We start from the raw sequence: 12,746 nt of genomic DNA on the forward strand, positions 1-12,746 counted from the left end.
ATACAACACCTTCATAAAAATAAAATAAAATATAGTTTTATTATGTAAATTGAAAAATACAACACCTTCATAAAAATAAAATAAAATATAGTTTTATTATGTAAATTGAAAAATACAACACCTCAATAAAATTAAATAAAACATAGTTTTATTATGTAAATTGAAAAATACAACACCTTAATAAAATAAAATAAAATTTAGTTTTATTATAGAAATAACTAATAAAATTGTTTAATGTACAGACAAAGAAAATATATCTTTATTTTCCTCATCTAATCCTACACACAATACTTGAAATTGTTTGTCTAAACCACATATAAATACATTTTAACCTCATGATAGGTTTTTATCAAAATCGTTTTGATAGTTGTAAGCTAATTCACTCTAATAGAAGGATTTTTTTCCCCAATATCAATATTTAAATGTTTACTACGTCAATTTTATGCCAATTTTTTTCCTCTAAATTTATAACAATGTGTTTACACTATCATTACTAAAACGTAAATGATGCATACATCATAACTAGATATATTCTTTATTTTTCAATTTAATAATAGTATAAAAATCTATTATCAAGCTCTGATAATATTGTTTTCTGTCGAATAAACAAAATTCATATCTTAGACTGTAATTTTTTATCGTACATTTCTTTGGTAATAACTATAGGGTATGGGAGTCTAAAAGAAAGAAAGAAAAAAAAAAATGAAATTTCAAACTTTTAGAAGTTTTAACCATTTATAACCATAGTAAATGCATTTCATTCACTTTTTTCTTGTATATATACCATCACGAAATCTCCTTCATTCGAATCATCACCATCTTCACTCACTCAAGCTTTACTTTCAAAGCCATGGAGTCTCATCGCTTCCTTTTGGTCTTCTTTCTCTTGGTTGCAACTTCTGTAAGTTTGTTTTTCCCTCTTTAATCTTTTACATTTTGCACAATTCATTAAATGCTTAGCTTAATACTTTCATAATGTACAAGTTTCAATTGCATAACATACAAGGTTCAATGCATAACGTACAAGGTTAACTGTCAAGTTTTGTTGCATAATGTATAAGTTGATTTAAATCATCGCATATCATAAACGCTATTTTGTATAATGTACAAAAGTTTAAGTTGCTAAATTAAATGTTCGTATGGATATGAGAATGTTAAGTCACGTTTGGATATTTCATTCAATAACACTATTATAATGGACAATTTTCATGCACGATGTAGAATATTAAATGCACAATATCAAGTCACTTAAAAATGATGAATTGTCATAATTTGGGCACAATAGACAAAATGATAAATAAATTTTTACTATAATTTGTAGTTTCATACATTTGGCAAAACATATTGCATACTAGCATTATTATACTTAATATTAATTACATCATGTTTGCATAACTCCATATCCGATGTTTTTAGTATGCATGGATGTTTGTACGTTATCTACATTTATATCATGTTTGCATAATAACTTCATATACGATACATTATGAAAACATGTCTATTTAAATTAAAGGGACTACTTTTTTTCTTATAGGTTACAGATGTTGGTTTTGCTGCACCACTTTTCATACCACTTCCTTTGACGCCACCAACACCACCTGTCGGTTACCCACCACCCATCACCCCTTCACCCATCTTCGTTCCAGGTGTACCATGTTCCACCCCACCTCCGCCATCACCCACAGTTTCTCCGCCAGTTTATACACCTCCACCAGTTTCAAGCCCACCTGTACCTGCTCCAGCACCATCTATTTCACCCACCCCACCCCCATCGGTGGCAGTCTGCCCACCTACAGCAACACCACCTGCTAATCCACCGACACCCGTTCCAACTCCATCGATAATCTATCCGCCACACCCTCAGCCACCCATTGTCACTCCTACTCCGAGCAACCCGCCTAGTATTGCTCCAAGTATATGCAACAGCACAACTCCACCATTGCCAGCTCCAATTCTTCCATATCCACCAACCAATCCACCTTCTAACCCACCTGTTGTAACTCCACCACCTCCATTGACACCGATACTTCCACCTTCTCCATATTCACCCACCACCCCACCTCCTAACCCAACTCCTGGTGTAGCACCGCCACCTCCAATGACACCGGTAGTTCCACCATCTCCATATTCACCAATAACCCCACCTCCCAGCCCAACTCCTGGTGTACCACCACCACCTCCGGTGTCACCGATAGTTCCACCATCCCCTTATTCACCCATCACCCCACCTCCCAGCCCAACTCCTGGTGCAACACCACCGCCTCCAATGACACCGATCATTCCACCATCTCCTTATTCACCCATCACCCCACCTCCCAACCCAGTTCCCGGTGTAGCACCACCACCTCCAGGGACGCCGATAGTTCCACCGTCTCCTTATTCACCCATCACCCCACCTCCCAACCCAACTCCCGGTGTAGCACCACCACCTCCAAGGACACCGATAGTTCCACCGTCTCCTTATTCACCCATCATCCCACCTCCCAACCCAGCTCCTGGTGCACCACCACCTCCAGTGACACCTATAGTTCCACCATCTCCTTTTTCACCCATCATCCCACCTCCTAACCCATCTCCTTATGTAGCACCAACACCTCCAACGACACCGGTAGTTCCACCATCTCCTTATTCACCAATCACCCCACCGCCTAACCCAACTCCTCGTACAACACCACCACCTCCAGTGACACCAATAATTCCACCATCTCCTTATTCACCCATCACACCACCTCCTAACCCAGCTCCTGGTACAACACCACCACCTCCACTAACACCAACAGTTCCACCATCTCCATATACACCTAACCCTCCACCTTTTCCTACACCATCTCCTGGGACACCTAGAGTTCCACCACCTCCATATACACCCAACCCTCCATCTTCACCTTCACCAACTCCTCCTCCTGGTGTACCACCAAGTCCAATGACACCGACACCTGCACCACTTCCATATCCACCCAACACTCCACCTCCAACTATTCCACTAACACCACCTTGCATCACCACACCTCCACCACCTACTAATTCAACTCCATTATCTCCTAATTCACCCAAGACACCACCACCCTTTATCCCACTGCCAATCACTCCACCATCTCCAAATTCACCCAAGACGCCACCGCCACATTTCCCACCTACAATCATTACACCATCTCCCAGTCCATCCATCTTCCCTCCGTATATTCCCTCACCAAGTATTCCTCCGTATTACCCTATCGCGGCTAGCCCCCCACCACCTTGTACCAATGCTCCACCGTTGATCGGCAAGCCACCATTAAACTCGGAAGGTACGTACTAATATAATTAACGACTAAACATTTTCATTCAATCATGAGCTATAAAACATCTGTTTAATAATTTGTAATGATGGATCATATCTTGTAGAATGTTTTACATCATGTGAGTTAAGGTGCGAGTTAGACTTGAAGCAAGATAGATGCCATCGAAGTTGCATGGCGTGTTGCCATCGTTGCAATTGTGTTCCACCGGGACAATATGGAAACAAAGAGATGTGTGGTTCGTGCTACACTGATATGAAAACTCTTGCTGGAAGACCCATGTGTCCTTGAAGTTGAAGGCCTCCTACTTTATATAATTAGTTCCCCATTCACATGCATGAGGGAATCAATAAAGTTATGTTTGCTAATTATGGAAATTAAAAATAATCTGGTTTTGGATTTGTGATATCCACTTGCGGATCAATCAAAAGCATGGGCACTTATTTTGAATGAATGCATGCGTTATTATAACAATCTTTTATTTGGTTTGAACTCAAAAGCGTACAAAATCATAATATTAGAATCAACAGTGAATTTATATATCTATCTGATTATTAGCATGTCAAGTAACATTAATCAAGTTTGAAGTAAATGTATAACACGTAGACATTAGTTGTAACTCAAAAATTATGAGCTCATAATCAGCGTCGACTTGTGAACTACACAAAAGTAAAATAGTGTATGATGTGAAACATTTGCGTTCATGGGTTCACAAACCAAAGTTGTTATATATATATATATATATATATATATATATATATATATATATATATATATATATATATATATATATATATATATATATATATATATATATATATATATATATATATAAACTTATACAAATAAAAAATAAAGAACAAATGAACTGTCACTCAAAATTTTCGGCATGAAATAGAAGGTCGTCTTTGTAATTTAGACACGAAGGGCAATGTTGTACTTTAGTTAAAACTTAAAAGTAATTAGTTAATAGTTTGTTAGAATCGTTTTATCAGTTAGTTTCATTTTAATATAAAAAGTAAGTTTCTTTGTCATTGATTCACTAATGAGAAACAGACACTTAAATCTTTCTCTTCATTTTTACTCTGAAACATCACATATTTATATAAGAAAATTTTGCTCAGATCACCAACTCGATCAAATGAAACAAAAATCCAAAGAGTAAAACGAAGAATCTAAACTTATCAAAGATAATACATAATCCTTGAATGAGAAACAAACTAAGTAAATTATGAGAGTTTATCTTCATAAATGAGACGTTAAGTAAATTATGAGAGTTTATCTTCATAAGTATTCCACTTTATTCATTTACTCCAACTATGCACAAACACACCATCTTTTATTCCTATATTTAGTTAATATATTTGTTAAAAGTGTGGAAGGTTTTATGCCAAAAAGTCCTATTATTTTGATTTTTTTTTGATAAAGTCGAAAAAAAAATCTAAATAGAAAAATCTTATTATTTTGAGAAAATCACATAATCTGTCGTTTTATTGTTCAAATATAAAAAATGATTTTTTTCGTTAATTTTGACAAAATGTTAAATAATCGAGACTTTTCTATTAAAAAAAACTTTTAGAATTTTATTAATTTTTCCCCAAAGTGATGCGCATAAAACCCAAAGTGTGAATGTGTTAAAAACCTTTGTATTTCGTATATTTTAAGGTTAAATCATGTCTTTACCAATGACAAAAGGATGTCATATAGTCGTCCCGTAGACTTTTATAATTTTCACATTTTTTACCTACGAAATATGGTGTCGTATCTATGAGGGTTTTTTTTTTTTTTTTTTTTTTTTTTTTTTTTTTTTTTAATTTCATTTTAGAATAAGGTTATTTTTTTTAAAACCATACTAAAATTTAAAATAATCTAAACTTAAAAATTACAATTTAAAAATCCTACAAATTAAATAAAAACATGAAAGTTAAAATTACAATGAAAACCTAAAAATTAAAAATAAAACATGACATTAAAATCTAAAAACCTAGAAAAAAATAAAGCATCGAATTTTTAGTTGCGTTTTAGATTATATTTTTCCCGAATCGATGCTTTCATAATTTTTGTCTCTTCCTGATCTTTGGGGTCAAGATGTCTCACGTCTTGCATTAACAACATATACTCTGTGAGTCAGACAGTTTCAACCATATGCTTCTCTAAAGTTGAATTCAATTGGGTCATTTCTGTCATCATTTCTTCCGATCTGGCTGACCACTCGGTTCCGACCGAAGAATTTGAAGAAGTCGCTTTCCCTTTTCATTTTCCTTTTGCTCGAGCTTTTGTTTTGTCCCTTCCCATTGAACGAAGAGGCGGGCGTAATTCTTCAATGTCGTCGTCATCATCGTTAAGATTAACGCCTACGTGATCATCCGATGAGACTTGTTGCGAGCTTGAATATGAAGATGTCCGGCTTCTTTTTGGCAGATTTGCAATTTCTTAATGTGTTGCAAGTTCCTTCCACCTAACGCTTCTCCTGACAACTTCTCACACATAAATAAACTTAAAAGACTTTTGCATATCATCTTGGAACGCAGCGTGTGTTTTTTTCAACAAACTTGCTTCACTTTCTCCGCTAGCTCATTGCTTCTCAAAGTTTGTGTAAATTCTATTCCAATGTGTGACGACTTTGTTTATACGATTCTATTTAGAGAACATTGGTCGGAGGTCCGATAGTATGGACTTCGACCCATTCCCCTACAAAAGCGCTCCATGGTACGTAACCAAAACCGATCACGATTTTGACCCTTTCCTATGCCACCATCTTCAGATATGTCGACCCATGCCCTTGCTAACTCATCTTCATCTTTTTGTGTTCATCTTCTCGGATCAGCCTTCCCCTTCTTTTGTTGTTGAGGTTGTTGTTGGTGTTCTTCGTGTTTGGTTGAAGGTGTGAATGGCGGTTGGGATGAAACTTAGGGTTGAGAGGGTTGGGTTTGAGGTTGAGATTGGAAATGGAATTGATGGGGCATTTGGAATTGTGAATAATAGTTAGGAACACCATTAATTTGTGGCAGGTAAGATGGTGGTGATGACGGATCGTAGCCGAAAAATGCGTAGGCGTTAATATTTTGGTTGGAAAAGTTTGGGTTGTTGGAAGAAGACATTTTGAAATAAAGAATTGTGTATATTTAGAGTGTATTGTGTGGTAAATTTTTTAATATGTGATTAAACAAGAAAAAAAATTAAATATGTCAAAATTAGCCGTTGCCAACTTTCACAAGCTCAAATCACCACAAAATTCAAATTCTTCCCATCCGTAAACGTCCATCAGCGTGCCCTTCATGGCGTAGTGTTCACCGGCGGTGAAAGAGCGCCACGGACACCACCGGTAAACCCTTTATGACAAACAGAAAAACTATTCTAGAAAGGAATATATTTTTCATGAAATCCATGAGTTACAACTTTATTTAAATTTTAAATGCTAAAAACCTTTTACGTAACATTTAGATGATATTGTTGTTTTTAAGGGATTTCGAATTTATCAATAAAAAATTGCATTTTTTGATGTGTTTGATTGATTGGTAGGATTAGACATTTAAAAAAGTATTCATTTTTTGTGATGAGTATGTTTGAAAACTTGGAAATTATTGGTCAAAGTAAATTTGGGCATATGACTGTTGATAAACCAATTACCCACCTACCTACCTTCATAGAATCCAAATGGACAGTGAAGATGATGTTCTGATCTTATCTAGATAGCCTGAGGCTGAGCATTCATCCATGTCTTCTCCTTCAAAACCTTATCCCTCCGATTTCTAAACAAAACCCTACTCACACTTTCCTCTTTTGCTTAAAAAATGGCAGCGATTTTCTCTTGCCACTCCTGTTCTTCTCTCTTCACCAATTCCAAATCGTCTCTCTTCAACAACCATAAACATTCCATTAACTACATTCGTCTATCACATTCTCCCAACAATGCTTCGATTCGGCGATTCCGACCTATTTGTTCTTCGCAAAACCCTAATCGACTTCAATCTAGCGACAAACAGGTGCGTATCGGTTTTTACCTTTTTGTTTCTTCTAATCTCTACACCTTGATTCTCAATTACTCCATAGAGAACACGAATAAATTGCATTTGGATTTTGAATGTTAATGGAGCTTTCGTCTTTTCTCGTATGGCAGATAGATAGGTTTTCTGGGATAAAAGAATGTGTGTTATCTGTAGCTTTGACAATTGGATTGATAACCGGAGTGCCATCGTTGAGCTACGCTAGTAACGCCGGTGATGTTACTCCGGCGTTGCCGGATGTAGCGGTGTTGATATCCGGACCTCCGATCAAGGATCCCGGAGCTTTACTGAGATACGCTTTGCCGATTGATAATAAAGCTATCAGGGAGGTTCAGAAGCCTCTGGAAGACATTACTGATAGTCTTAAGGTTTCTGGAGTGAAGGCGCTTGATTCAGTCGAAAGAGTGAGCATTTAATTTGTTTATATTGTTTTACCACATCCAAAGAAGAATTTTATTGGAATGATTATCAAAAGATTATGAAATTTTGTTTTGTTGTGAATTGTAGAATTTGAAGCAAGCTTCTAGGGCTCTAAAACAGGGGAAGAGCATGATTATAGAAGGTTTAGCTGAATCAAAAAAAGACCATGGAATTGAATTGATTGGAAAGCTAGAAGTTGGAATGGAAGAGCTTCAAAAAATCACAGAAGATAGAAAACGAGATGCTGTAATACCTAAACAGAAAGAGCTTTTGCAGTATGTTGGAGGGTGAGTATCACTTTTACTTTTATTATTATTCTTTTTTTTTAATACTAATTAAGACAATGAGGCAATGACTATGCAATGCATCATACATAATCATTGCATAAAATGTTGTCAAGATAAATGATGTCTAAAAATACATGAGAAAATTACTCGGACAATGGAAGATAGTGTTGAATGTATAATGTTGTATATATAAAGACTGTTTCTTTTTAAGACCGAATAAACTGTCTGAATGTGAGTAAATGTCCTTTTTAGTATTTTACTCATATAAACTAGATTCCAATGTTAAATGACATAAATGGACATTTAGATATATAATTAAAAGATAAAAAAGAATAGACATAATAATTAAGGCATATTTGGAATATTTTTGAAAAAACTCCATAAGCTTACAAAAGCTATCTCAAAGTAGCTTATCAAAAGGTAGTTTATAAGCTTAGGCGTGACAAAAAAGTACAATTTTTGTTTCATTAACATCAGTCTCAGTCCAATGCACATGAAAAGCAGTAGTAGTAGTACTACCTAACAAACATAGAAAAAAACGCGGTCTGAAAATAGTTTTTTTTTTTTTTTTTCTCATTTATACCCTTGTTTATTGACTGCAGGGGCATTATTGGGTTTCTGCAGTGTTGAAGAGGACATGGTGAGCGCGTTCCCATATGAGATCCCAGAAGAGTATCAAAACATGCCACTTTTGAAAGGAAGAGCAACCGTTGACATGAAAGTCAAAGTCAAAGACAACCCTAACCTCGAAGAATGTGTATTCAGAATTGTTCTTGATGGCTATAATGCGCCTGTGACAGCTGGCAATTTTGTAGATTTGGTGGAAAGACACTTCTATGATGGCATGGAAATCCAACGAGGCATATGATTTTTTTTTTAATCATCTCTCACTCGATCTAAATATCTCTAATAAAACATTTTCTTTTTGTACCTTTTTTTTAATTATTTTAAAATTTTATTATTTTAGCGGATGGATTTGTTGTTCAAACTGGAGATCCGGAAGGTCCTGCCGAGGGTTTTATTGATCCGAGTACTGAGAAAACAAGGACAATTCCTTTGGAAATTATGGTGGAAGGTGAAAAAGCTCCTGTTTATGGAGCAACATTGGAAGTACGTTTTATTTATTTATTTATTTATTCTTACATTTAAGATTCAAAAGCTTTAAGCTTATATTTGGCGTAGCTAGCTATTAGCTAAAAATCTAGCTGTTATATAAAAAACTGATAGCTGAAAAGCTAGTCGATAAAATCTAATGTTTGGTAAAACTAGCTGAAAGATATTTAGGTTGTGTTTGGCAGATCACAGCTAGCTGATAAAACTAACTTACTTTTCTAGCTTTTTTAAGTTGTCGTGTTTGGCAAGCCAAAAAGTAGCTTAAAAAATAGTTTATAAGATAGCTTTTTAAAAAGCTACTTAGACTAGCTTTTTAGGAGTTTTTTTAAAAATTTTCAAATATACCCCTTGATTTACTATAAAAATACAGTATTTTAAATGTCCTTTTATGTCATTTCATATTTTTCAGTTAGCTTTTCAGCTAGTTTTACTGAACTTTATTTTTAATAGTTAGCTTTTCACCTATTAACCGGCTTTTGATTTAACAACTAGCTTTTTAGCTATCAGCTAGTACGCCAAACATAGCCTAAATGACATAAAAGGCCATTTAGAAGAATATGTTTTCTATAACTAATTAAGAGGTTTATTTGGAAAATTATAAAAAAGCTCTTGAAAAGCTAGTCTAAGTAGTTTTTTAAAAAGCTAGCTTATAAGCACTTTTTGGCATGCCAAAACATGACAACTTAAAAAAACTTGAAAAATAAGCTAGTTGTTTCATGCCAAACACAACCTGAGTTTAACTGATATCATCTGCATATCATGAAGGACATTGGTCTCTACAAAGCTCAAACAAAGCTACCCTTCAATGCATTTGGAACCATGGCAATGGCTAGAGAGGTAAGTTATTATCATTACAATTATTATTCTAATAATAATAAATAAATAAATAATAAGTTTGGTTTGTTTTTTTTTTTTTTTTTGTTACAGGAATTTGAAAACAACTCGGGGTCAAGCCAAGTGTTTTGGCTATTGAAAGAGAGTGAATTGACACCAAGTAATGCGAATATATTGGATGGAAGATATGCAGTGTTTGGATATGTGACAGAAAATGAGGATTTTTTGGCCGATTTAAAAGTGGGAGATGTGATAGAATCAGTTCAAGTGGTTGCAGGATTGGATAATCTTGTTAATCCGAGTTACAAGATTGTTGGCTAATTTATTCATTTTTCTTTATTTTATGAGGATTGGTTTGGGAAGTATGAGTGTAATGGATTACATTTCATTATGAGGGAATTGTTGTAAGGTGTAACAATACTTATATTTATTTATGTTGTTTTCATAAGTTATGTAATGAATTCTTGTACAAGTTTTTGGAATAAAATTTGGTTGTAATAATGGTTGAGATGATTTAAGTGTTTTTTGTGACAACTTTCTTAAAATGTAGCTATGAAAAATGGAATACCATTTTAAGTAAATGCAAATATTACTATCATCTTTGAAACTAGTCAAATTACGAACATGACCATTTTAAGAAAATGCAAATATTAATATCATCTTTGAAACTAGTTAAATTAAGAACATGTTTTTTGTCAGAGAAAAGCAAAACCATGTTTGATATGTTTTTGTTGACAAAAAGTACTACAAAGCTTGAAAGTTTTGAACAATTTTCGAATATGTTGAGTAGTTTCAAGCTTGTTCATTTGTATGTATAGTTTTTGTTTCCAACTTGTTCTTTCTGTTAGATCTCCGCTGAAAGGATACAAAAAGAAAGAAGTCTAAAGAGAAAAAAGAATGGAGGAGAGAATGAAAATGGATGATGGAAGAAGAGATAATGATAATGAATACTGATCATTGTATAAAGATAGAAAAATAAGTGATTAAACGTGTAAAAAAACATAAATGACTAAATATATACAAAAATAAATATAAGTGTACATATTAATTGTTGCAAGAAAACTTACTAGAATACCATAAAACTAAATAACTATTGATAACTTATTTTAGTTAGTATTTTGATTCAGATTATCACTTTACATACATCTAAAACTCACCCCAAAAATCAAATGTACCAGTTTCAAACTCAAAAAGTGTAAAAAGCTAGAAACTTAGGATGTTTAGAGCGTCACAGGGTATGAAATACAAAAGACAAGAAAGTGGGGGGAGCAAAATGTTTGAATGAAAAGTAGAGGGGGTTAAATGTAGAAAACTTAAAAGACAAATGCAGAGGATAAAACCGCCCAACCACTGATATCCAACGGATGAGGCAAGATATCAAAAGGAAATATTCAAACTCCGACACACTCCACCGTCAGACATGGTGGTTATCACCTCCATCACCACCACAACCAACACCAGTCTCACACATATCTACACCCTAACCTGCAACCCTTCAACAACCTCTCTTCGTTACTTCCGCCACCTCCCCAAAACAGCGAACTCCACCATTTCCAGATCATCCAATGGAGTCGTGGTTATTAAGTCTTACATGGAAGACTCCAACACCATCTCCGGCTTCGCCAACAAAGTCATCGGCGCCTTGCCTGTAATCGGCCTCGTCGCCAGAATTCTAACTGACACCGGTGGCGTCGGCGGCGATTTCATTGATTTCGCCGAGTTTCGGAGAAGAGTCGGGAGGAATGCTTCCGTGAATGATTCTAGAGCTTTCATCGATTTCCAGGATCGAAGAGGAAAGGTACCTACTTCTCCATCACTCCATTCCTAATCCATCGCGAACAAATAATTCAAAATTCATCGTAATCTAGGGTTTCTCGAACTTACGATTTTGTTTCTGATTTAATCGCGAAATAGGCAGGGGATCCTCTATACGTGTTGATGTGCTGTTGGCTAGCTGCATTAGGAGCAGGATTGCTAAAATCTGAAGAAATTCTCGAAGGAGTTACGAGACTTCGGATCTCGAACGACATTGAATTCGAAGAAGAAACTTTCATCGCGATGATGAATGAAGCAAGAGAGGTTCGTTTAATCGTTTATGATTTTCGAAAACTTATGAACATCAAATTAAACGTTTCATGAATCGTAAATTGTGATATAACTGTTGAAATACAGAGAAGATTGAAGTCAAAAGTACCTGCACCGACGATTCCAATGGAGGCGAGAGCTGAGAAGGCGTTGGATGCGATATACGTGTGTTGTTTTGGAAGAGATGTGATTGATGAAGAAGATGAGAGGCAATTGCGTATAATGTTGAAAGTAGTTTTTCCTTCTGTTGGACAAAATGAGATCGATAGGATTGTGAAGGCGAAGGCTAAAAAAGTAGCGGAAGGAGGGGAAGAAGACAGGTTCCCGGAGCCGAAGCCGTTGTCTAAAGAAGCTGTGCAGCTGCAAATGAAAGATCTCCAGTTTCTCCAACAAAATAACGATAGTTAAATTTGTAGTTTCGTTTACGTTATGGCACAGATCTGAGTTATATATATGAGTAATTATTTTTGTGACTTGATACGGAAAGAAAGGGTAAAATCTGGATAATTTAGTGTAAATTTTGGGGAAATCTTCATAAACTTCCAATATTATAGAATTTTTTTTAACAGAAAAACCAGGATATAGGATAAATTGAACATGTGGGCCCATTTCTTCCGGTGACCCTAAGCAACACTTGGTGATGTGGCATCAAGTGGCTTTTGTGGAATCATACTCAAAGTCGTCTCTTATTTCATCCTTACTCACTTTCTCATTTTCTCATT

General features: G+C 35.1%; 3 protein-coding genes across 3 annotated transcripts; all 3 read left to right on the forward strand.

Annotated features, from left to right (window-relative positions):
- The first annotated feature begins 647 nt into the window (after positions 1-647).
- On the forward strand, positions 648-3,732 carry LOC111904289 (proline-rich extensin-like protein EPR1). The gene is made up of 3 exons (XM_023900059.3): positions 648-901; positions 1,535-3,287; positions 3,385-3,732. The coding sequence occupies exons 1-3, from the start codon at positions 851-853 to the stop codon at positions 3,567-3,569; spliced, it is 1,989 nt and encodes a 662-aa protein (XP_023755827.1). The 5' UTR covers positions 648-850; the 3' UTR covers positions 3,570-3,732.
- A 3,211-nt stretch (positions 3,733-6,943) lies between these two features.
- Positions 6,944-10,452, forward strand: LOC111904290 (peptidyl-prolyl cis-trans isomerase CYP38, chloroplastic). Its single transcript, XM_023900060.2, has 7 exons — positions 6,944-7,264; positions 7,399-7,689; positions 7,793-7,992; positions 8,617-8,852; positions 8,960-9,102; positions 9,871-9,942; positions 10,033-10,452. The coding sequence occupies exons 1-7, from the start codon at positions 7,073-7,075 to the stop codon at positions 10,258-10,260; spliced, it is 1,362 nt and encodes a 453-aa protein (XP_023755828.1). The 5' UTR covers positions 6,944-7,072; the 3' UTR covers positions 10,261-10,452.
- Positions 10,453-11,289: 837 nt separating this feature from the next.
- Positions 11,290-12,499, forward strand: LOC111904291 (photosystem I assembly factor PSA3, chloroplastic). The gene is made up of 3 exons (XM_023900061.3): positions 11,290-11,737; positions 11,854-12,018; positions 12,112-12,499. Exons 1-3 carry the CDS (start codon positions 11,360-11,362, stop codon positions 12,430-12,432), a joined length of 864 nt encoding a protein of 287 aa, XP_023755829.1. The 5' UTR covers positions 11,290-11,359; the 3' UTR covers positions 12,433-12,499.
- Positions 12,500-12,746: the final 247 nt, after the last annotated feature.

This window comes from Lactuca sativa, chromosome 3 (genome assembly GCF_002870075.4).
Source record: "Lactuca sativa cultivar Salinas chromosome 3, Lsat_Salinas_v11, whole genome shotgun sequence".
NCBI lineage: Eukaryota > Viridiplantae > Streptophyta > Magnoliopsida > Asterales > Asteraceae > Lactuca > Lactuca sativa.

Excerpts from the sequence above, each read along its gene's own strand:
- LOC111904291 (XM_023900061.3), top strand. The coding sequence starts at position 11,360 with ATGGTGGTTATCACCTCCATCACCACCACAACCAACACCAGTCTCACA. Across the intron at positions 11,738-11,853 it reads TCCAGGATCGAAGAGGAAAG|GCAGGGGATCCTCTATACGT; the intron begins GTACCTACTTCT and ends ATCGCGAAATAG. Across the intron at positions 12,019-12,111 it reads TGATGAATGAAGCAAGAGAG|AGAAGATTGAAGTCAAAAGT; the intron begins GTTCGTTTAATC and ends GTTGAAATACAG.
- LOC111904290 (XM_023900060.2), top strand. The coding sequence starts at position 7,073 with ATGGCAGCGATTTTCTCTTGCCACTCCTGTTCTTCTCTCTTCACCAAT. Across the intron at positions 7,690-7,792 it reads CGCTTGATTCAGTCGAAAGA|AATTTGAAGCAAGCTTCTAG; the intron begins GTGAGCATTTAA and ends TGTGAATTGTAG. Across the intron at positions 9,103-9,870 it reads TTTATGGAGCAACATTGGAA|GACATTGGTCTCTACAAAGC; the intron begins GTACGTTTTATT and ends CATATCATGAAG.
- LOC111904289 (XM_023900059.3), top strand. The coding sequence starts at position 851 with ATGGAGTCTCATCGCTTCCTTTTGGTCTTCTTTCTCTTGGTTGCAACT. Across the intron at positions 902-1,534 it reads TTCTCTTGGTTGCAACTTCT|GTTACAGATGTTGGTTTTGC; the intron begins GTAAGTTTGTTT and ends TTTTTCTTATAG. Across the intron at positions 3,288-3,384 it reads GCCACCATTAAACTCGGAAG|AATGTTTTACATCATGTGAG; the intron begins GTACGTACTAAT and ends CATATCTTGTAG.